Source organism: Polypterus senegalus, chromosome 9 (assembly GCF_016835505.1).
Source record: "Polypterus senegalus isolate Bchr_013 chromosome 9, ASM1683550v1, whole genome shotgun sequence".
NCBI lineage: Eukaryota > Metazoa > Chordata > Cladistia > Polypteriformes > Polypteridae > Polypterus > Polypterus senegalus.
Window position 1 is genome coordinate 47,018,349 of NC_053162.1, and position 24,848 is coordinate 47,043,196.

General features: G+C 38.8%; 1 protein-coding gene across 2 annotated transcripts in view; it reads left to right on the top strand.

The window, feature by feature from the left end:
* The first annotated feature begins 1,836 nt into the window (after positions 1–1,836).
* The window catches only part of necab2 (N-terminal EF-hand calcium binding protein 2), a 428,558-nt gene continuing 405,546 nt past the window's right edge, over positions 1,837–24,848 (top strand). Inside the window, exon 1 of one of the 2 annotated variants that reach the window (XM_039763074.1) lies at positions 1,837–2,185. In XM_039763074.1, the coding sequence (XP_039619008.1) occupies positions 1,913–2,185 (273 nt within the window). In that variant the 5' untranslated portion in view covers positions 1,837–1,912. The remainder of the gene's footprint in view (positions 2,186–24,848) is intronic. The other variant, XM_039763073.1, reaches the window with a different exon arrangement.

Genomic DNA, 24,848 nt, shown 5'->3' on the forward strand with positions numbered 1-24,848 from the left:
ACAATCAGTTATTTTAAGAAACACTGCCTATCCTTGCATGGAATGCAGTAATGCTCTTTTAAAGTTATGTTTTCATGTTTGAACTTGCTTAATCTAGTTCAGGGATGTGGAGGGGCTGCAGTCTTTCCAAAAATACCATGGGCAAGGCAGGATTCAACCCTGCATAGGACCCCAGTCTATTAAAGAAGAGACTTGGCCATACAGGTCCAATGTTAACATTAGTTAATATAAATGGAATTCTTTTAGGAAGTTAGGCATGACATACAGCAGTTGCAGATTGCAAATACTGATACTTATGCAAATATGGGAGGACATACATACTCCACACAAACACTGACTGAGCTGCCATCTTAACCTTGGACTTTGGACCTGTGCAATTTTAGTAAATTTAATTTTTTTTAAGCAATAACATCAGACTATGGTTGAGTCTGACAGAGTATGTACTAAATACTACACAGTGTCATTGTCTGAATTACCATAAGATGGTACTTGTTATGAAACACTTGACAGTATCAAATGAATGACCTCTGAAATTCCTTAAAAGTTGCAAATGTGTGAATGCCAGCAGAGCCGTTTCTATCTGAAACATCTTCGTTCATGCAACCAGGATTAAGAGGTACAATACACTATAATCACAGCTGTAAAATGTACAAAGGTGCCAGCCACTGTCCATCACACAGCCTATTACACTTATTTTGAAAACGGATTCATGATTATTAGAAGCTTTGTGGTTTCCAGAATGGATTTAATTTTCACAGTGGAGTTATTAGTGTTAAATTAAGTCATTTCATTAAAGTAACACTTAAAAGTATGTGCATATGGAACGAGTATTTACAAATATTAATACAGCTAGAGTTTGATGTATTACAGTGCTGAAGGAAGCTCCTCTGAAGTGTTTTGAAGTATTTTTCTAATGACTAGCACTGACTGACACATTAAGCCCCATTTTCATTACCTTAGAGTGATACAAATATTTTTACCTTGTAATAATCCTTGAATGTGTCATTCTCTTCACCCTGTTTTCTATTACAGGCTGTTGAATGAAGCTGACGTCTATCTCAGCAGCCTCAATTTTCTTAAATTCAGAGGCCTGTATTATCAGCTGGCCCACTGTGTGTGTGACTGTGCCTTGCCGGACTGGGCTGACTCCATTCTTGTTCCTAGCGCTGCTGAGATAGGCTCTGGCGCATCATAACTCTGAGTTGGACAAAACCAGGTTTGAGATTTTCAGGTTACGTAGATTCTTTTAAGCTAACTATCATTCAGTTTTAAAGTTTAAGGCATTAGATAAACATCCATGGGTCAGCTTTGTCTTTCTCTGACTCCACTACCGCCATTCTTCACAGTAAACCAACATTAGATACCTGAACAGAGTGCCTCAGATAGAAATATTATAGAGCCTGCCAGTGAACATCTGGAGGAATTCCTCAGTTTTATATAAATAAGAAAAACATGCATCAGAAGCTTCACTTTGAAAATTATGTGAGAAGAGATTAAACCAAAAGCACCGCTGGCTCTGTGTTTGAATTTGGCATTTGAAATTATGCTATACGTTTTAGTAAAAATGGAACGTTTTTCTGTAAAACAATGAGTTTTGCTTTGTGTTCTTTTAGAACACTTGCATTTTCGACGATCTTTCCACCACACAAAAGTCTTCTCATTTGACCCCCTTGAACACGGCCTGTCCGCTTAACATTTACTGTTATGGTCGTTTTTTAACGTTGATCAACAGTGTTAGTGTTTTCTGCACTCTTATGTCCTCTCCCTCCACCAGCCCCCGCTTGACTGGCCGCTCTTCGCTGTCCAGCGCCGCACCGCGGAGGTGTGCGTTCGCGGGGGGCGCAGCCGCTGATGTCAGCCGGGTGGGAGGGAGAGCCCTCAGCTCTCAGCATGAAGGCTCTGTGCCGGGAGGATGTGCGATCAGGCAGCCCGCTACTGCAAGGACGGCGTCCACAAACTACTCACTAAGGAACAGCCGAAACTGCGGGCTGCAAGCAGCGAGGCAGCGACGGCTGCGCACTCCGGCAGCGGCAGCGGCAGCGCTCAGCTCGGCGGCATTGACGGGCTAGTCCGCTGGATCGTCACCAAGATGAGCGACAGCAAGAACCTTTCCAGCCGGGAGATGCTCAAGGAGGAGCCGGTTGCGACCCGAGAGCCTCGAAAAGGCATCTCAGTCATCCTCGATGTAGGTAGCAAGACCCGCCGACGCACCTCTCAATTGCGGTACCTTAAGGGGTTCTGTGGGGGAGGAAAGTGGCTGGGGATAACAAGATTGTAGTTCTGAAAAAGCATCGGCAATGTGGAATAGAGATTCTAGTCTTCGGCTTGCGTGAAAGTTGCTCGATCGCTCACTGCCGGCATCCCCGTGGGAAATAAAAGCAAAGCGGAAACCACTGAAGTTCAAATTTAATTTCCGAACCGCTTCCTTGGTGTGGAGGTTCACCGTAGTAGAACGGAACACTTTACAGGATGCAGTAAATTTATATAAACGAAACAGCCATCGATATCTGATAAGACTTAGTAAGAGTCATTCCAGATAAGGCTGCATGTTATATTGTCAGGGTTGTCGCCACCAACTCTGTGCAAAGAGAGGTTTTTGTTCGAAAGTGTTCTCTTATAGGACGTGTGGCTCATCTACGGCAAAAAGTGCCAGTCCTTTCACCTCGATGTTTATTTAAAATAATCTGCACATAATTTATTCCTCTCTCCCTCTCTTGAATCAGTCCAGACTGAACGTAACATAGCAATGAAAGGTTAGGTTTATTGTCTTTCCCCGTTCGTACAATATATACGTGTGAAATATATACGTACATTATAAACGCAAGACTGAAGTATTTTGCATTCGCTTTTGGAAACATGATATTCAAACAGCTTAAACAAGTATGCTCCACGTTCATCCCTTTCAAAGGTTGAAAATAGATTAGAGTTTATTCCTTCTCGACATAAAAAGGAAAATGTTACAAACAGGGCGTTTCGAAAGTTCTCACTAGTTAGGCTCTTGAGCCTTCATAAGTGCATGGATCAGTGGGTGTCCGGCGTTGAACGCGATCCAGTCCACCTCAGGACACACTCGGACTTTCAGTTTCAGTAAATGACGTTTCGTGTCGGGACTGTAGCACTCACCAAAGCGAGAAACTGATCGAATAAAGGGATTATGTGTCGAAATTTTGACAGAAGCAGTAGACCGATGTTAATAACATAACTGCATACTCGCATTTACAGATGCTTCCTCAGATGCACGCCGTTGAACTGTAACATCGCTTAACGGCTCCATTTATTTACACCACATGAACATTTACTGAGGCGTTCAAACTCACGCTTTGTCAACTTGCTTTGAATAGTAGAAAAGCAACCCTTTTAACATATTTCATATTTTAATGAACAAAGGCAGAATCGAGATTGCAACTGTTTATTTTTTCGTCTTTATCTATTAGTTTGATTTCTTGCGAGACACAATTGAGCACAATTATATTTAATGTCTTATGTTGTGCAGATGAATTTTCATTGGGGATTTTGTATAATGCTATCGACATTGTTTCTAGGAGTTCTAATATTGCTTACACATGCACGTTTAACCCATAATGCCGCCCTAAGAGTTGATAGCACGCCTCCGAGGCTTTCGTTTGATTTTAGTAGCAGCTTGTTAGTGTGCAATGACAGGGACATGGTCACGCTCAGTCACCTTACTAAATAAATTCGCACTGTGACACCCATGGAATTTAGGACGTCGTAGAGACACTAGCCATTTTCTCCATTTTCTTACTAGTTCGTTAGTACTTTGCTTTCTTGTGGTTGTATTATATGTTAATGTTTGTCTGACTCGCTTTGATCTTATACCTTCAGTTAGCTTTAAAGTTTGATCCCATCTGTAAGTTATGTGCACGATATGTTTTACTACTTTAAAGCGCTCGTTTTACAATCAATATAAATGAAAGACTTGGCTCTGACTTTACCGACGATTTAAAACCCCATTCGGAAAGACAAATAAAATCTTTCCGCATGTTTCCTAAGTCTCGGGAAAAAGTGCAGTACTGTACAAAGTAAGATAGCGGTGGTACCACGGACAGCTCCGCGTCTACACGCAGTGCAAGTTAGTGCGGTGTCGTCCTGCTGAGCGAATCCAAATATTTTTGTGACTTTTTCGTTTTATCGATAACTGATCGGTACACTTGATCTTGTATTGTGCAATAGATAAATATGACGGGCTTCTCGTCAAAGCCTGGTTCTTGACCCACTACTGCTGCTCCCGAAATAGGCTCTTAATCATTATTGCTATGAGCAGAATTATTGAGCATTTAAGAATTAGTTTCTTTCAATTACGAATGCTATTTAAATTATTTTTATAATAAAATGATTGCATTGTTTGTCTTTTTGGCATTTATAGAGTTGAATAACACACCTGTGCTACTTGATTCAAATATTTCAAAGATTAATGATATTTTGGAGTATTTAAGTTCTTCAAATTCGTATGCCTCTTAATCTAAAGCAACACATACCGTCAATTTCAATTAAGCGGGGTAATTCTGTGGGTATCACTTGCCGCGCCACTTTTCTTGGACTCTATTGCTTCACGGTGGCTAACGCTTTTCCTCGGGTTTTTGTTTCATGCTTTTTATGTTGTGAGCGCTCTGTGAACCGGGCTTACGTCTAGCTCAAGGCAAACTTGCGTCTGTGTCTTTCATGTTAGACTCCGCTCCCTGCTAACCTGCAGCAAGAAGACAGAAACTTTTCTTTTATTCATTTCTGTTCTTTAAAAGACTTCGTCCACGTCTGTATCTGCAGCCATCAAAATCTTTTACTGCTTGTCTCTTTCGCTTCATTCTTTTGTATTCGTTTTGCTGTTCAGAGTCATTTTGTCTCTCCCTCTCCGTCTGCCTCTTTCTATCACGACTGCTTTTTATGTCAGTTATTTCAGGCTGGGTTTCATCTTTCGGATTTCCTTCCTGTTGTATAACATTTTTCATGATTTATTGTTAAGAACTGACAGCGTAGTTCCGAATACACGTTTGCCCCCTGTATTTTTCCTTTAAGCATTGTAACTGTGATTAAATCTACTTCTTCTGTCTTTGTTGGCGATTGATCACACTCATGAACAGTAATCAAGGATTCAAAGTGGCTTGTGTTATGATTCACGAATTTTATATGCTGCTTATGTACTTAGGCATTCCAGATTTGTTACATTTAATAATTTTATATATTTTTGTTTTTATTATAAAATATATTTATTAATATACATAACTGCTACATCTGTATCTATAAAGCTCAATCTATATTTTTTTTGTGCACAGCTTTGCTTTTCAAGTCATATACTTGTAATCTTATGTTAGGCCCACCACTGCTTCAAATTTAATACTGATTAGTAATTAGTGAGTATAATTTTTCCTCTTTTTACATTTATAGTGAAGTTTGGAAATAATAAATGGGCACAGCATAGAAAGAGAGCTGCCATTTGAAAGTAATGAGTGGTCTAAAATACCACAATGTGCTCTGAACACAGCCATACAGGTTGAGATGGAAATCAGATGTTTAGCATATTTGCCTTTCAATTACAACTTCAAGGTCTGAGGGTCTCCCAAAACACTGAACTTTTTCAAACATTTCTTTCGGTATTTTTGTCATTGTCCCAAGACCCATTGCAGGAGTCATTTATTGCAATTTGAGGCTGTTTGTGCCATTAAGACAAACCAAGAATACGGCGGTGGCTGGTAAATAAAATTTGGGCATCAGCGCACAAACTGAAGCTGCACTTATCTATTATATAGTGCCTTTCACATCTATATACCTATTATATACTGCCTCTATCTATCTATCTATCTATCTATCTATCTATCTATCTATCTATCTATCTGGTCAATACACATCTTGGCCTGTCCAGTACCAAACCCATAGGACAAATCCAGGCTAAAATATATTTTACCCTTTCACCCATGCCACCCAATCAGATGCCAGCTTTTCCATTTCCACTGTGCTCCAAAACTTAAGTGAGGTCCATAGTCTCCTTATTCTTCCCATAATTTGCCCTATGGATGTTGAAAGGAACAGGTGCACCTGCCACCCAAATTGCTTACTACACATGTCTCTAAATTCCCCAGTCCTCTGCCAACTTTCCCATTTTCTGCCAAAACCCACACCATAATGTCTGCACCTCCACTTCTGTAATCTTCCAATAACATGCACTTCTATCTATACTATAACACATCCATAGCACAAGTCCAATCTAAATCTTATTTTGCCACTGCTAATAGAGTGCCCAGTTCTTGGCCATTTCCACCGTATTCCATAAATCCACAGCATGCAATCACAAGTCTTACATCCCAGTTTATCATTTCCACACCCAGAGAATCTTTTCCACCCTAATTTTATTCTAAACTTGCTGCCAGTCTGTCCAGTCCTATGCAAGTTTGCCAGGCTTACCTAACCTGGGCACAAATTCTCTATGATCCACAGATCCCCACATCCTAAAACATAACTCACACACCAACCTGTCTTGTACTACACCCACAGGACAAGTCCAACCTAAATCTTATTTTGCCTTTACAATCAGGATACCTGCATTTACTTAAACTTAAATTTTGCCCTCCTTTCCTTCATGCCTTTCGTGGCATCTCCCAGTTGCTTCGTCCCTTTGCCCACTTCTCTCTGCCTCAGAGACAACTCATATGCCCACTATGCACCAGTGCTGTGAGGCTTCCTGGCAACTACAGCATGTCTGAAGTGCTTTAAGTGTGGTGTCTGGAACATAGCAATCATGGAGGTGCTTTAATGGCAGCTTCTCCATGTAGACCTGTCCTCCTCAGACAGGTCTCGACCACCTGCGGAGCTTGTCCCTCTCCAGTTCAGACCCAACTACACTAATTTTTCCACAGCACACCTGGATTGCTCTAACGGTGCACCACTGGGCCACGGCACACTGTTTGAAAAATGCTAGATGACTGTGGCTATTTTCACGCCTCTAGCATTTTTCAGAAAGATGTTTTAGGTCTCATACCTGCGTCATGTCATTGTCCACAATGCTTCTACACTTTGAAACAGCAAACAGGGAAAGCAAAAAAAAAAAAAAAAAAAAGGCATTACTTATATCACATCAAGTTGGCCAATATATAACGAGAAGAAAAAGTCAGTGGGTAAGCTCATCCTTGATCCTTTGTCTGCTGCTGAATTGTTAAGTCAGGTTAGTCCGGTCCAAGCTCCTTTATTTCTCCAAGTGGATAACTGATGAAAAGGTTTTTCATTAAAGATATAATTGAATTTTCTTTGATTTTTGAAGTTTAACTTGAAGTTGCCATCTCTGTAAAGTCACGCTCACTCACCTGTAGTTATGTTAATGGCAGGTGTGAACTGTGAATCATTGACATGAACCTGAAATAGTGCATGAACAATTATCCAATTACATTAGATAAAAAAAACCTAAAACAATGCAAAATCTCCACCAATAAATGTGCGAGTGCCTGGGGCACAGAGATCTGCATCCCTGAAAACACCTGAAAGCAACCAATTAAAGGGCAGCCTCAGGTTACGTGCTTGCCAAAAGATCAATGACTTAGACTCTCATCTGGCTGGCATCCTTCACTCAGGAAATATAGGTATTGTGACAGTAGGGGGCACTATCGCTCCCTTAAACCCTCAGGTACCACGCCAAACACCAGGTAAAAGTGCTACAATAATTATTTTTATTATAATAATGTGCACTAAGCACCCTCCAGTCCACACTACTCATAAATAAACACAATACTCCAATCATAAATTAATCCTTCAGCTCATTGTCTGGGAGTTCCCATGATCCATTTATAGATCCCGACCCGGAAGTGTTCCCATCCTTTAGTCCATAATTCTTTATCAATTCCGGATCAGATAAAAGTCCTTTTTTTCTCACCCCGGAAGTACATCATTCCTTCCGTTCATGTGACTTGGAAGTATTTCCAGGGCATAGGGCAAATAGGGCAAATAACACTCCCCAAGCCTCCCTAGAGCGGCTCCTGGTGGCCCCCATGGTATCCAGCAGGGCTGTCCATAAAAACTACAATGTCCATGAAGCGGTTCTGGAATTCGAAGACCTTCCATGCAGCTGGGAGGGCTCCCTCTGGCGGCCTGGGGGTATTGGCCAGGATACAAAGCCGGCCATGGACCACAGTATTCACACAGAAATTAAACAAAAACAAATTGGATCAAATCTTTAATGGATGTTGACATGTGCTGACACCAGGCACATTGTGCAAATGTTTTTCATGACTATTTGCATTACCTAATTTATTTAAGCACAGTTTTAAAAATATTTGGAGGTGGGTGGTGCCCCAGTGCCCCGCATTACAAACCGGCACTACAAGAATATTGCATACAACAGCGTTTCTCAACCTTTAAGTATTTGCGACCCGAGTTTTCATAACAGTTTTAATCGCGCCCCCCCACTAACGTTTTTTTGAAAGGAGCCCACTAATACCAATTTTTTATTTTTTAATTAATGATATATCATAGATGCATATTTTATTATACCTACTTAACTTTTATCGAAATTTATCTAACTCTACTTTTCTAGTATCAGAATGCAGTTTTAAGCTAATTTGTTTTGCTTTCAACAGATGTACATACATGTAATATTTTTCATATTTTTGATTCTTTTTTCTTTTTTTCACATCTTCGTGCCCCCCTTTTTGTTACTTCACGCCCTCCTTAGGGTGTCCCGCCCCACAGTTTGAGAACCACTGGCATACGAAAACCCCTCCAAATACTAACAATATTTATGTAGTAAATGGTACAGGTTTAAGGATAGTAATGATTGGTAATATACCATTTTAAAATTATTTTTTCATTTTCTTATTTAGGCAATATGCATTAATATTTTTTGAATTAAAACAAAAATAACATTTTTTACATTGTTCATTTTTGATAAACCATTTTCTGTAGCTTTTTAGCATCAACTCTTGTAATAGAACTGTTGGCATTGATTACCTTATAATTCTATACACGTTAAATTAACAACAAAAAGTAGAAATACAAATGCAAAAACTTGAATTGGACACCACACTCTGGAAAAATACTAAGTTAACTGTTAGCACAACCATTACAAATCTTCTGTCATCAGTGGCCTGTCAAGTTCAGACATTTTTATTGACCTCCTTATGATATGGAATAAGGGCCGCAGACTGAGCATAGGCTGAACTTCTAGACAAGCTTTTTTGAGCCCATGTTTGAGAATGGGTTGCCCATCATTTAAATGTATTACTTTTATAGACTTTTAGAATTAATTCATCTTTTACATGTTCCTCCCCAGTTTCTCCATTACAGGATGAAGTTGAGCAGGAGGCCATCCGAACAACCTCAGCTGCAAAGCTGTAACCAAAACAGGGCAAACTCCCACACACAGCATCACTCGCTTGAACAAAGACAGCTTGTGTTTAAACTAACATGCACATCTGTAGCAGAAAACTGAGGTTACGGAAGAAAGCCAAGGACTGAATTAAGCCTTTCACAATTTTCACTGTATGTCATTTAACTAGTTGATACCTTTCCCTACCTTTTGACAGCAGCAGATGGAATAGGAGATGTTGTTACAATTTAAGCACTTCTCTAAATGAATTGTTGAAATAAACTGCCTAAACAAGTATTGTTTAAAATTAAAAATTCTTTATAACCATGATATTCAACCCTATTGAAAGGGATTTTACAGAATCATGTCTGTGGTATCTATTACAGTATATTTTTCTTTGGTTACCAACTGTGTGCCTGAGTACATGATTCTCTGTTTAACTGAAAGAATTGTGCTCAATATTCTTTATTGATGCCTTTTAGAATTTCGAAGAGTATGATTAGGCCATCCATCCACATAGTCCTCAAGACTGATGAAGGTGCATTCTGAAGTGTGTAAGACGTTGTCAGTTTCCAAGAGGGAGAGTTAGCTCCATGGATGGAGCTGGTTCAGTGCTTGTAAATGTTGTCCTCCTTACAGTGCTGCCTCAAATCCACAGCAGTGGCAAAATAACCATAACAACAATACAAATTTATTTTGACACAGATAATAGTTTTATATTTATCTTCTATTATAGAATAATTGAGCACAATCCAAAGTTAGGGCCCTTATAATTTAACTCTTTCAGGGCTGATGTCGACCTTTGTCAAAATTCAGGAGTAGAGGATGGTAATTAGCTGTAAACTGCAACAAAACTCGCCCTTAAGTTTTAGTTTGACTCTCTTTACTAGAAGGAAAGTTACATAGCTTTGTTGATTGAACCTCGATTCCCTACACATGCATGAGTAGCGAAGAGCAAACAACCTCTAAAATAGTGCTGACATCTGGCGAGAGACCAAAGCAAATGTGCAAATCAAAATACTCCATGGAAGGTTTACGTAATTTCGGTGAACAGGTCTCTGACTTGTCGGACTCTGAGTTTTCATGCAAGTGACCTGGAGATGGATATCAAAAACGATAGTCAGGTACCAGCATCATCTGATCGGTCCCCAGCTGATCATGGTGCTAAACACTTTCATGTAGCTGATGCGCCTACAACAGAGTTCACCCAGGAGGACCACCACTTATGATGAGAAACGGTACAAACCAGACTGAGTCACACTGAGACCACTACCGCCACTCACCTGCTGTGCGAAGACAGCCAGGCAGCTGGTTTACTGTACATTCCTGTTGACCATCCAGGTGCCCCCAAACGCAGCCACTGCCACCAGAGATTCCCAACATGTGCCAACAGCAACCACAGCACGTAGCAACAGTTGTTTTATGTTGACTTATGTAGATAGAGATGAATGCAGCAGTTAGCTAAGCTGCCCTTAGTGCTTTGGATGTTATCTTTCCCAGCTTGCTCTTAAAAATAAAGGGACCAGAGTGGTTCTTCAGAGCGATGCCATAGGGAAACATTTTTGATTCTCAAAAGACACATCCACATGAAGGTTCCAGAAAGAATCTTTATTTATTTAGATAAGTAACAGGCACCATACAATAAATAACCATAACTAGATGGTAACAGATTTGGGAGATGCCAATGGCTTATGATTTTAAAAAGACTATTGCTGCATACAATAACACCAAGTCCAAGTTTTTTTAATCTGTTATTGACCTGCTAGGCTGGCTACCATACATTAAAGAGTTCAGTTTCTTCTACATATTGGGAAGTTCTTCAAAGCAGAAAGAGCCTACTTCATATGCAAATAACAATTCCCAGGATAAAATGGTTTTACAAAGGACCACATAACCCAGTAAAGAACCATACAGTGCCATCAAAGAACCAGTATTTTTAAGAGTGTGGAGTCAAACCATTGCAGAAGTTTGTTGGCTGGAAGATGAAGGGAGGGCAGCAATTCAAAAGTTTCAGCGTTAAACAGGTCAGAAACCCACAGCACTCGTGTATGTCTGGTGTTCAGGAGTTGTGGAATCTCAATGTCAGGGCATGCTAACACTCATGTTATAATGTTAAGATATTACTACTTTGGTACAATAAACCAATTTCACTGTCTAACTAGGAGCTTCATACCAGTGTTTCTCTAGGCAGAAACCAATAAATATTTTCTCACAGACTGATACAGTGTAATAATAAAGACAAAAGGATGAATGTATAATAAAAAGGAAAAGCAAGCAATATGACATGATAATCATAAGTTGAAATAAAATATGTATGGTATTTGAAAAAATGACATTCATAAGTAGGTTATATGAGTGCAAGGCTTATGAATTTCACTGATCCATAGTAATGGATTGAATATTAGTTGAACTTCATGGCTGTCTGCACAGCCTAACATTTATTCATTTTTTATTGTTTTGCAATGCTGTAATAGTATAAATCAGCTGCCTGCTTACACCCCTGATGTAATTTGTTTTCTAAATTTATTTCTTGTAATTCTTTGCCACTCATCTTAGACTTATCTAAATAGAATTGCATTGTTGAAGTGTTAAACACATGACAATGATATGAATATGAGCAAAGTTCTCAAAACAGGATGATTATTGCCATTTTTGGAAGGCAACATCATTGAAAAATGGGAAAATGACAGTTTATCATGTTGAACTTCGAGCACACATTCATCCATCCACTCATCAATTTTCCTAACATGTTTACTCCAGTATAAGACTGTAGGAAACTGAAATAACACAAAAAGGAATTTTCAGTCCTGGAGACGTGCCATCCATAAGCACAGATAGCAGGCCTTCTCTTTTCCTCTGGCTTTTTTTCTAAGCTGTGCACACAGTGTAAAAAATCAGAAATTCTCCATTAGCTTTTAATTTCACATTTTGTACACTCCTTCCCATTCTGTAGCCATGAACATGTATACCAGTTTCCAAAACCGCTTCATTTCTATGTATGTCAAAAGATGGTGCTCAAGAAGTCCCTACATTAATACAGTAATCCCTCCTCGAAGGCGGGGGTTGCGTTCCAGACCCCCCCGCGATAGGTGAAAATCCGCGAAGTAGAAACCATATGTTTGTATGGTTATTTTTAGATATTTTAAGCCCTTATAAACTCTCCCACACTGTTAACATTATTAGAGCCCTCTAGACATGAAATAACACCCTTTAGTCAAAAGTTTAAACTGTGCTCCATGACAAGACAGAGATGACAGGTTTTTCTCACAATTAAAAGAATGCAAACATATCTTCCTCTTCAAAGAATGCATGTCAGGAGCAGAGAATGTCAGAGAGAGAGCGAGAAAAAAGCATACAATCAAAAAATCAATACGTGCTTTTGGGCTTTTAAGTATGCCGAAGCACCGCGATAAAGCGGCATTTTTTAGAGGAGCGTCCGTATCCTCTAGGCAAACAGCCTCTGTGCAAACGGCCCCTCTGCTCACACCCCCTCCGTCAGGCGCAAAGAAAGTCAGGGAGAGTGAGAGAGACAGAGAAAAGCAAACAATCAAGCACCGCGCGGGAAGCACATCGTATATCATTGAGGAGTTTTATTTAGTACGTAATACATGCTCTGATTGGGTAGCTTCTAAGCCATCCACCAATAGCATCCCTTGTATGAAATCAACTGGGCAAACAAACTGAGGAAGCATGTACCATAAATTAAGACCCCTTGTCTGCAGAAATCTGTGAACCAGCGAAAAATCCGTGATATATATTTAGATATGCTTACATTTAAAATCCGCGATGGAGTGAAGCCGTGAAAGTCGAAGCACAATATAGCAAGGGATCACTGTATATACTTGCAGACTCTTGTTTCCTTTTCAATGTTTGTTGTTTACTTTAACAAAAGAGTGCATATGAATGTGGACCTGAAAGTATTTATTTTAAAAATCGGATTGAACTCAAATCTAGAAAAAATATTATACCACTTCATAAAAGCAGCAGAAAGAAGACGGGCATGAAATGCAGGTTTGAATCCAACTTTTATACTCCAGCTCCAGAGCAGAGTAAGTGGGTGTCAATGCATCTTTTAAACAATTTAAAAATGGGAAGCACTAAAAAAGAAAAGGATTACTGTAACCTGGCTGTCATGGCTTTATGTGACCACTAGTGGGTCACTTCAGCTGTTTGTGCTTCAGATGAAATAAAACTTTATGTTGTCAAAAAATGATGCTATAGCACTAAAATTGTAAGGAGCATTGAGATGGTGTTCAGTGTACAAAGGCGCTTAATAAATTAAATACATTTTTAAAGATTGTTGTTTTAAATGGAGATGTTCACGATTAAACTCAGATTTCAGGAATGCCAGTGTATAGTAGCAGTTGTAGTAATATTGTCATGTGTGCAGAGTACAGTGAAATCCTTACTTGCTTTTCTGATCTACAAGGGTGGGCCATTTATATGGATACAACTTAATAAAATGGGAATGGTTGGTGATATTAACTTCCTGTTTGTGGCACATTAGTATATGTGAGGGGGAAAACTTTTCAAGATGGGTGGTGATCATGGTGGCCATTTTGAAGTCGGCCATTTTGGATCCAACTTTTGTTTTTTCAATAGGAAGAGGGTCATGTGACACATCAAACTTATTGGGAATTTCACAAGAAAAACAATGGTGTGCTTGGTTTTAACGTAACTTTATTCTTTCATGAGTTATTTACAAGTTTCTGACCACTTATAAAATGTGTTCAATGTGCTGCCCATTGTGTTGGATTGTCAATGCAACCCTCTTCTCCCACTCTTCACACACTGATAGCAACACCGCAGGAGAAATGCTAGCACAGGCTTCCAGTATCCGTAGTTTCAGGTGCTGCACATCTCGTATCTTCACAGCATAGACAATTGCCTTCAGATGACCCCAAAGATAAAAGTCTAAGGGGGTCAGATCGGGAGACCTTGGGGGCCATTCAACTGGCCCACGACGACCAATCCACTTTCCAGGAAACTGTTCATCTAGGAATGCTCGGACCTGACACCCATAATGTGGTGGTGCACCATCTTGCTGGAAAAACTCAGGGAACGTGCCAGCTTCAGTGCATAAAGAGGGAAACACATCATCATGTAGCAATTTTGCATATCCAGTGGCCTTGAGGTTTCCATTGATGAAGAATGGCCCCACTATCTTTGTACCCCATATACCACACCATACCATCAATTTTTTTGTTCCAACAGTCTTGGAGGGATCTATCCAATGTGGGTTAGTGTCAGACCAATAGCGGTGGTTTTGTTTGTTAACTTCACCATTCACATAAAAGTTTGCCTCATCACTGAACAAAATCTTCTGCGTAAACTGAGGGTCCTGTTCCAATTTTTGTTTTGCCCATTCTGCAAATTCAGTGCGCCGATCTGGGTCATCCTCGTTGAGATGCTGCAGTAGCTGGAGTTTGTAAGGGTGCCATTTGTGAGTAGCTAATATCCGCTGAAGGGATGTTCGACTAATGCCACTCTCCAGTGACATGCGGCGAGTGCTACGCTGTGGGCTCTTGCTGAATGAAGCTAGGACAGCCACTGATGTTTCTTCATTAGTGACAGTTTTCATGCGTCCACATTTTGGCAAATCCAACACTGAACCAGTTTCACGAAACTTAGCAAGCAGTTTGCTAACTGTAGCATGGGAGATGGGTGGTCTTGTAGGGTGTCTTGCATTGAAATCTGCTGCAATGACCCGGTTACTGCGTTCACCAGACATTAACACAATTTCTATCTGCTCCTCATGTGTTAACCTCTGCGATATGTCAATGGCTGTAAACAAAGAGAAACTTGTACATAACTCATGAAAGAATAAAGTTACGTTAAAACCAAGCACACCATTGTTTTTCTTGTGAAATTCCCAATAAGTTTGATGTGTCACATGACCCTCTTCCTATTGAAAAAACAAAAGTTGGATCCAAAATGGCCAACTTCAAAATGGCCACCATGGTCACCACCCATCTTGAAAAGTTTTCCCCCTCACATATACTAATGTGCCATAAACAGGAAGTTAATATCACCAACCATTCCCATTTTATTAAGGTGTATTCATATAAATGGCCCACCCTGTACATGCATTATGTTGCCACTCTCTAGCACTATAAAAAAGTTAATTTTACTAAATAGAAAACACAAATCTCCTGTGAATTTGTTGGCTTCACAAACTAGCGACACAAGCTTATTTCAAAAGTACAGGATTCAAAGTACTAGAGAGGCCTACTGTGAAGGTCAGCATTACCCTAAAATCTAGAGGCAGACTTTTAGCCTGGACCAACCCAACAAAAAGGAGTAAAACTTTCAATATTTAAAAATTTCAGAAAGGGAGAGTGTCCCTCCTTAATAAAAGCAACAATTCTTTACATTCAATGAGTTTATTTTCAAAATAAATTTTAAAAAAGGCAAAACTGAAACAAAAGCAAAATTTGTTTCTAAAAGGTATGCCAGAGCAAAGTAAACCAAAATGAGCAGAACCAGTCCACAAATCCATATTGTTATCCTAAAAACAGGCTAAATGCTAAAGGGAGCTGAAAGGTAGAAGTAGGAACAAATGCTACAAAAGCCATCTTATTGCCTGTAGTGGTCTTAAATAGAGCTGGGGTAGTCCTCCAGCTGCTGGGTTAGGAGATCCTACCTCCTTAGTTTCAATAAAAAGGCACAAGTATATAACAACATATATACAGTATATATAGTAAATGAATAAAATAGAAACAAAGGAAGAGTTGGGGCTTCAGAGAAAACTCTGTTTAATATTCTGGTTGTAGGAGAAAACAGATTGAGAATTTGGAAAAGGATGCACATCTCATCTGACATTTGTTGGCTGACTCAGAAATAGAGTAGCTTTTGGGAGAGTAGATCCTTCCTCTTCTGAAGCTAGGTCTGGAATGAACATCTACTCCAGGCAGGCAGTTGAGCAGTGGAGGAAGTGCAAGGGTGGGGCTTAATGATTCTGAAGTGGAAGTGACATCAGAAGTCTTCCAGATTGTTCTCAATTCATTTATAAAGAGAATGAAGATTGTGTTAGTAGTGGCAGCATTACACCAAAATTTTCCCCCATAATACTATTTGATACTTCGAGTAGTATTTCTTATGCTCGTTTGTGCAACAATAAAAAAATATAATTCATATATATAGGGAGGGCCAGATCTAATTATACAATTTTCATTACGCTATAACTTATTAAGTTTATTACATAGAAAATCACCCGAAAAATCCCGGACCATTGAGAAGTGTGTGAACTGAGGACATGAAGAATCGTCTTTGTACCGAACTGGAATCGTCCCCACATAAATTAAAGTCATCCAGACGATCTGGATCTGCATAATTAGATCTGGACCACCCTGTACAGTATGATATATATTATAAAGAGATAATATACAAAAAGAAAGTAAATACATCATAATTAACAAAGCATGAAACAGACTTGAGTCAGGAAAGAGTCCTGGCTGCTGCATAACAAAATCGGGTAATCTTTGATAAAGGACAATGTCCCACGGGTTTATTGTGAGTTTAAGGCTTGCCAGGAGATTGAGAACACTAAACTAGAGAATAGTCAAAAGGAAGGAGTAAGATGTCAAAACCCAGAAAGACAGATGAAAAATGAGAACCTGAAATAAAAAAGGGGAAACTGTGATTCGTAAACTGAAAGCAAAAGGAGAGTCAAGAAACCAAAAGAACTAATCGTCGCCTAACTGGCCAATTTTTACCCAGGATTCACTAATGAACGAATGTTTGTTTTTATCCATGACAAAAACTGCACATGGCCAGCATGGACATATTTAACCCTGAGGTCACGCAAAAGATTTCATCAATTGGGGAGGATGAAGCACCACGTTGCCACTGTAACCGCGAAACAAAAATGGTTAGCTTGACACACTGGGCGGTTTTGTGCATTTCAATATTGTGTGATGTGTAAATATTGAAAAAGTAAACAGAAAACAAAAATGAAAAACCTCACAAATCATAACAATCTAGTGGAAACAGTATTCAAAAAGTAAACAGTAATACTGTATTTTGCCTTTCCCACCCTTTGGCAAAATGAGGAATACAACTCTGTAAAACTAAAATTAAGAACTGCACTTTGTCCGAGTATTTGCTTACAATCAATTGAAAGAAGCCCATTTGAAGAAAAAGCAAATCATTTTTGTTAAAAGTCTGTTTTTCCTCTTCAGATGGTTCATGGTGGAAGAGAAGTTTTAAGCAGAAAATAGGGCTGGGCACAGTGAAGATGAAAGCAAAGTTGTCTTTTTTATTTCATAGTGGTTGTATTTTCCTCCACATGGTCTGTCTTTTCCTCCACAGTGCATCTTTCAATACAAATGTAACCAATCAGGTCAAAGCGTATGTTGTTTTTTGCTTAGCTACACTATATACAAAGTTAATTCACTATAGTAAGGCCTCAAACATTGCCCCAGTAATTACTGAGTTTCCCTTTCCTAACCTCACTAATATTTCAGCATTGTAACCCTGATCATCTTTGTAACTGTGAACTTAGCAGTCAAACAATGTATTCGCTGTCACAAAAAGCAGCCATACTCACGGATTACAGCAACATCTCAAACACTGTACTACCTGCCATTATGATCACCACCAATAGCATTTCAATAGGGTTCAATACAGAATGTCATTACCACTGCATGCTGCATCAGCATGCTCAGTTAAGAGTTTAGCCTGAGCGCCAGCACACGGGTCATTAGACACTAGTACTTCAAGAGGCACTGCAGTTATAATGTTTGCTCCATGAGTTGGTCACCTCAGTTATTCCGTCTAGAATTGCAACAATGGAAACTTTATGGTGGTTTATTTGTTCTTGTTTTTACAGTAATCATTATTTTTTTAAGTAGAAATTAATTTTTCATTGCATGTCTATATTTTCTTTTAACATTTTCTCACACTGTTGAGTAGTGGTTAGCAGTGCTTCTTTACTGTTCCAAAGCCCTGGTTGATCATGCAGCTCTTTTGATGCAATGTAGGAAATGTTATTGTCAAAACTGGGATATGATTTTTAAAAACTTCTTTTGCTGGGTTTGTAGGTGCTGAATAAAAATCAAACATTTTATTAGCATTACTGCTGTACATCTTCAGAGCCCTCTGTTCAAATTTTGCCCAGGCACTGTCTGTGTGCAGTTCTCTCTGTGACTTGTGTGTTTTTAGTTCCTTCAGGTTCAGGAAGGCAGTGGGGTTTAGTGGCTTAGACATTGGATTTTAAATGCTAATGATGTAGATTTGACTCATTTGTGACCCCAAGCCTGACACTTCATTTCCCTATGCTCCAACTGTAAAATATGGCTTTAAACAAATGCACTATATCCGGAACTCGTAAGAAATTTCAGACAAATATACAATATTAACAGTATGGAGCTTAATCCTGCATCCCAAAGGTGTGTGTGTTAGTTAAACTGATGACCCTAAATTTGTCCGGTATTAGTGTGCCATGCTAGAGACTGGCATCTCGACCAGGAAAGGATTCTGATTTGTACCTGATTCAGTCACAGCAGGTTTGGTGATGGATGTTTCCATGTTTCATTTATTCTTCATATGTTAAAGACTACTGATATTTTAAGCTATGAGACCCAACTCAAATGTGCTTGCAAGTTTTCTGTTTTGTATAAATGATTACTTTAAATTTGTTTTGCCCAATCTGAGAGTGTGAAACATCTGCATCTGTCAGTGTATGTGTTCTCAGTTTTTGTCTCACTTTATATTTTCAGAAATGCGTGTTTTCTATAAGGCTTATGGAGAATACTCAACAGTTTAATAAGTCAAATGTTGTCAGAGGTGTCATTGAAAATCATAAGTGTACTGTCAAATAATATCTCACACACACTGCTCTTTTCCACAGTTTTCATACATACAGTAAGTGGACAGAACAACAAGCAATCAGACAATAAATCTGGAGGTCAAAGAATGAATTCATATGTCAAAAAGGGCTAGAAACCACAAGAATATTTATTGGTATACTGGTGCTCCTTGTAGTAAGATTGAATATTCTGTTCATTCCTTTTTTGTCATATTGTATCTCTGTGCTCACATTGTATTGCCCTTCCCCTAATCAGAAGAAAGATATGTATTTTGTGGTCGCTGAAGTCGAGAACAACAGAAGGCGGACACCAATAAAAATTAAAAAGCAATTTCTTTTATTCTTGGTGAGAGGAGGCTGCAGGACCTGTCACGTTCCAGTGTGCTACAGACCGTCAGCCTGCCAGCAGGAAAAGAGAGACTTCCTTAAATACTCAAGTTCATTGACAAGCATTAAAAAAACATAGCAGTTCATCTTGAGGTTATTACATGGATTGTTGTAGCCCCTGTCCACATCCTGAATTTGTACAAGCAGAGAAAACACAGTGTTTTATTACAGATAAAAAGTGGTCAGTATTTTCACAATTTTAAGAAACACACTTCTGCTAACTTACACATACACGTACATAAGACCAATTATAGCAAGTTTTGTCTTAACGGTTATAGGGTGTATGCAACTCAGCGGTTTTAGACAATGCTCAATTCCTTTTCTTTTTTTTTTTTGCATGCACATTACTTATAAAATATCAAGGATTACATTTGTTCAGTTAGCTTAGCACATTCTTATTTAATACCTAAGTGCCATGACTGATTCACAGGATGTTCTGTTAGTACCAAAAGGTCAGCATTTTCTCATAAAGGAATGCAAGTTAGTCTAATAATTCTGTGTATAAGCTTAATTCTTTTTCTACCTAAATGAAGAACAAATCATATAGAAATAAAAATCATATAGCTCTCTGCAGCATGCTTAATACAAAATACAGTCATTAGTATTGTGAGTTAAATACTTATAATCATTTCTGCTAATAAATGTTTTTTTCTTTCTCAATTTTACTGGTGCTTTTTGAGTCTGCACCAGTAAACTGCAGTAAATGCAGTAAATGCCATGTTTTGGATCTCATCTTTATTTCTTTAACTTTTTCTTTTGGCTGATCGTCAAATGCCGCAGTGCAGCTTTCTATGCTAGGAGGCTAAAAACAGAAAGGATGCATTTTTTATTTAACCACAGGCCCTCACTCATATGGATTTACTCCTATAAAATCAATTACAAAATGTAACCTGGCTATGATATCCCACCATCCAGCAGAATAAAATAGAATCATCAGTCCCATCACGCTCATTTTCTTAACAAATATAGTTTTAATGTTTACAATCCACCAAGAACTGATCACCATTAAGTGAATGTGCAGCTTCATTTCTCAACTACACAAAACTAAAGCAAGAGTGTTTGGTTTCTGTAAAACCCAGTTGGGAAGTATTCTTGTTATGAACTCCAAAAATGGAAATATTTCCCAGAATCCAGAGCAGGTAGAGTCGTGTGTGGTAAAAGTATTGATGTGAAGAAGTGAGTCTTCACTGACAGTTTCATATGCTGTGTGTGAGCTACTGACATTGTAAGCGGCCTGAAATAAATGATAGGATAATCTCATCATGCTTATCCTCTTAAAATGCAATGCATCTTATGTAGAACCAAGACTTCCAGTAGACAGAACTCCATTTCTTCTCAGTACCATTCCTTCAAGGTGAATCTTGTTAGCCTTGAACCATTGGCTTTCCTTGGTAGACAAGTGTTCTGTGTTGCCACACTTCATTGAACGTTTGGTTATTTGTTGTGTTGGCCATCCAGAAATGTCCTCATCAGATGTGAGAAAAAAAGTCTCACGATTTATGGGTAGAGAATTCTCTGACTGATGCTATACATCTGAAAGTTGTGGGCACAAGCTTTGGGGTTTGCTTAAAAACACTGTCCATGATGACACAGAGGTAATCAGTTTTAAAACTGTTCTTAAAAGAGATAGTCAGAGTGGTGATGCAGCCTCACTTAAAGTAAGCATGCCCATTCCAGAGGATGGCACTTTGACTCAGGAGCTTCTTCTTGTGTTCCTCTAAACTGTTAGCCTTTTACCATTAAATACTTATTGATTTTAAGGTCATCAAGCTTTCTTCAAAATGTCAGCAATTAGCAGTCTGGCTTCAGTCATCTTTGCTTTGCCTTTTATTTCTGAAGTTTAGTGCCTCTTGCTCATGATGCCCTGAGACAAAGTATTGTGGGCTGCTCCTCCCATTAGTATGACCCTGGTAGTGATATGAGCTGAGCCTTCGGGGACATCTATGTAGCTTTGATTTGAAGTATTGATGGTCCATTCAGTCCCATCAAGTGACTTGGATATCATGCTAACCTGACAGTACTCCAGGATATGAAGATACTTATTGTTAAGGGAAAAGAAAGCAAATACAGTAAATGCAAGCAGAAGTTGGAATAGTGTGCCGTGTGTGTAGTGGTCATTGCAAACAAAGGGCTCAGTAGTTTCTGAGAGGCAATTCCATGCTTGTGTGTGCACCAGAGACCCTAACATTCATTAGGTGTAGGAAAAATGTACTAAAGGTCACTTCCACATTACCAGGTTTCATTACTTTTCTATTTTGGGCTCATTTTCTTCACATGCATCAGAGTTATTAATGACATTTGGCACTGTGTGAGAGAAATATGAAAAAGTGACATTTGTCAATGCTCGGTCTGCTGCTGCTGTTATTAAAAGAAAAGACAAAAAGCTTGTATTAGCAAGAAGGTGTTGATGTGTGTCAAACTATCATTGGGTGCAAAAAGTAGAAAGAAAAAGCATTCAAGAAGCCAACTGACGGTCAGTTGTTGGGTATAGCAGAAAAAATGGCTCACACAGAGTGGAGGTGCCAGGGGAAATCTGACTTCCAGTTAATGACAAAAGTTCAGCCGCCTGGTAAAGGAAAGAAGGCACTTCTCAGTTATTACCCGATCAAACTGTAATAATAAATGAGGCTGTGCTTTAAGATGGAGGTTTCAGCAGTACCTGACAGAGTAGGTGCATTAGAGTTGGACTCAAATGTATGATTCTTACAGCTGATGAGCTTGGAGTCTTAGTCAACAACCAGAGTTACAATTAAACAAGCTGGCATGGTTGAAATCAAAAATATCAGAAGAAATCTGACACTCCTAAAAAAAAAATTTAAAAGGTCAAAATGCTAGCATTCTAAGACAACAGATTCATCAGACACAAAGAGAAATGAATTGAAGCAAGAAGTCTTCTGTCATACTCCCCCACTCCATACTTTAAGTGAAGTGCAAGCCCAAGAGTAGGAAGAAGTTATGAAAGAAATGAATGATGCATGGCTAAAGGAGAAGAAATGAGTGTAGAAAAGGCCATGGAATGAGCCTTGAATGGGTACGGTACATATTGTCTGATGAAGTGCTAGCCATCAAACATCTTGTGCACGCAAACATGCTCAACGCAGACAGCTCACCATCAAAACTACAGGAGTAAAGCATTACAGCGGGGATTCAAACCGGAGCCCAGCCACTTTGAAATATTATTTTGTTGAATCTTAAAACTCAACTGCCTTGCTGAAAACGCAACTTTCTTCACTTCCATAGTTAAAATTCTGGCGGGGGAGATGGCTTTCTTGGAGTTGCACTATTTAACAGTTTCCATAAATACACCAAAAAAAATAAATAAGATACTTAAATACACCAAAATATATAAGAAAAAAAATGCTCTCAAGCAAGTTTAAAAAGCTAAGGCAAAAAGATAAGTTTTTAGACTGGATTTAAATGTGACCAAAGTTGGTGCTTACATAATATAAAAAAAGTAGATTATTTCAAAGCTCAGGGGCAGCTAATGCAAAAGCACAGTCCCCTCTGAGCTTAAGTCTTGATCTCGGCATGACCGATAACTTCTGGTGAGAGGACCTAAGTGATTGCGAGGGAGAGTAAAGGTGTAGGAGGTCAGAGAGATAAGAGAGAGCTAAACCATTTAGAGACTTACAAACAAACAATAACATTTTAAACCCAATCCTGTAGCTAACAGAAAGCCAGTGAAGAGAATGTAAAATTAGTTTCATGTAATTATGTTTTTGTGGGCCTATCAGGAGCCTGGCCTCAGAGTTCTGGACTAGTTGAAGATGAGCAAGGGATGACTGATTAATTCCAGTGTATAATGAGTTGCAATAGTCAAGGCGAGAAGAGACAAAAATATGAATTCATTTTTGAAAGTTTTTAGTTCAGTTAGTTAATGGTGAACCCTTGTGCATTACCATCCAAGATGTTGGCATGTGTCACTAGGCAATTACTTTTGATTTGGACAGTCCATCCCAAATCTAAAGCCCAAGAGAGGCAAGGGATGGAGGCAGCCCTACGTTATACCTTAGTTAGGCTGGGTAGATCCACTGTAAGACATAAGAGAGGAATGGGAAAGAAAAGAACTACTCATGATCAGAGAACACCTCTAGGATTCTAACCTGCTTGTCCAGTCCCAGAACATGTCCAGTTTTCAGTATGTTTAGTTTATAAAAAAAATCTAAAAGTGGAAAAAAAATCATGCCTTTATGTAGGACTAATCCGTTGGGATCATTGCTTCAAGGTCGCTTTAGTGTCTTTGAATCCTAATGTTTCATTGCAGTGTTTAAGTGGTCTGTGCTCAATAGGTGTTCCCAATTATTCGTCATTACTTTGCTTCCAAGATTGTGTTCTTTTTTCCTGTAAGCCTCCTCTTTTCACTCCTGAAGTATAAAATAGAGTATGATGCCATTGTATTGATGGCGCTATTTGTGTGTTTCACCTGCATTTTAATATAACAGTTCCTTAATTTGTATATTATTTTGTATATTTACTCTACATTGGTTATTTTGAGAAGACCACCATGAGCTCTTTGGTGTTTTTTATTTCTCTTTTGATGAAGCACAATTAGGTCCTCCCTGCGTGGAGTTTGCATGTTCTCCCCGTGTCTGCGTGGGTTTCCTCCCACAGTCCAAAGACATGCAGGTTAGGTGTATTGGCGATCCTAAATTGTCCCTAGTGTGTGCTTGGTGTGTGGGTGTGTGTGCACATGTCACATGCTGTGTTTATAATGCATTTAATACACCGTGTCCAAAGCCCCAAAATGGATCTACTCATGAATATACACCTACACAATTGCACTGCCTATGAAAACTAAGAATAGAAAAGAGGTGAAATTGGCAAACTAATGATAAATATATAAACAGCCACTAATAAAAAATAACCACATTAGGATGTGTGGTAAAGTGAGGTCCATGAAGGCAGCGGGTGTCGAAGTTAGACTTTTTTATTTTTATTTACCTTTATTTAACCAGGCAAAACAGATTAAGAACATGTTTCTTATTTACAACTGTGGCCTGAGCATCTCCTCATGACCCTAAACTAGCTTAGCAACTTAGAAATTAGATATGCCGGTAGATATTCTATGCAAAAGTGCACACTCTTTTTGTGTGGCTTTTTATAAAAATCAAGTGTCCGATTTTTATGTATTCAATGAAAGAGCAACCCTTTGGAATTTACCATCAAAGGTCATACAGTACATTAAAATGAACTCATTTAAATTCACGGTTCAGTTTATAATGTCATTGAAGTTATCACCGTTGAGTTGAGATAAAATAAAGATGAGCTCTTTAAAGTGCTCTGCAAGTGTGTTCTCAGTGAAAGGTACTATATAAGAGTAAGCAGTTGACATTTATCATTTTAATAATT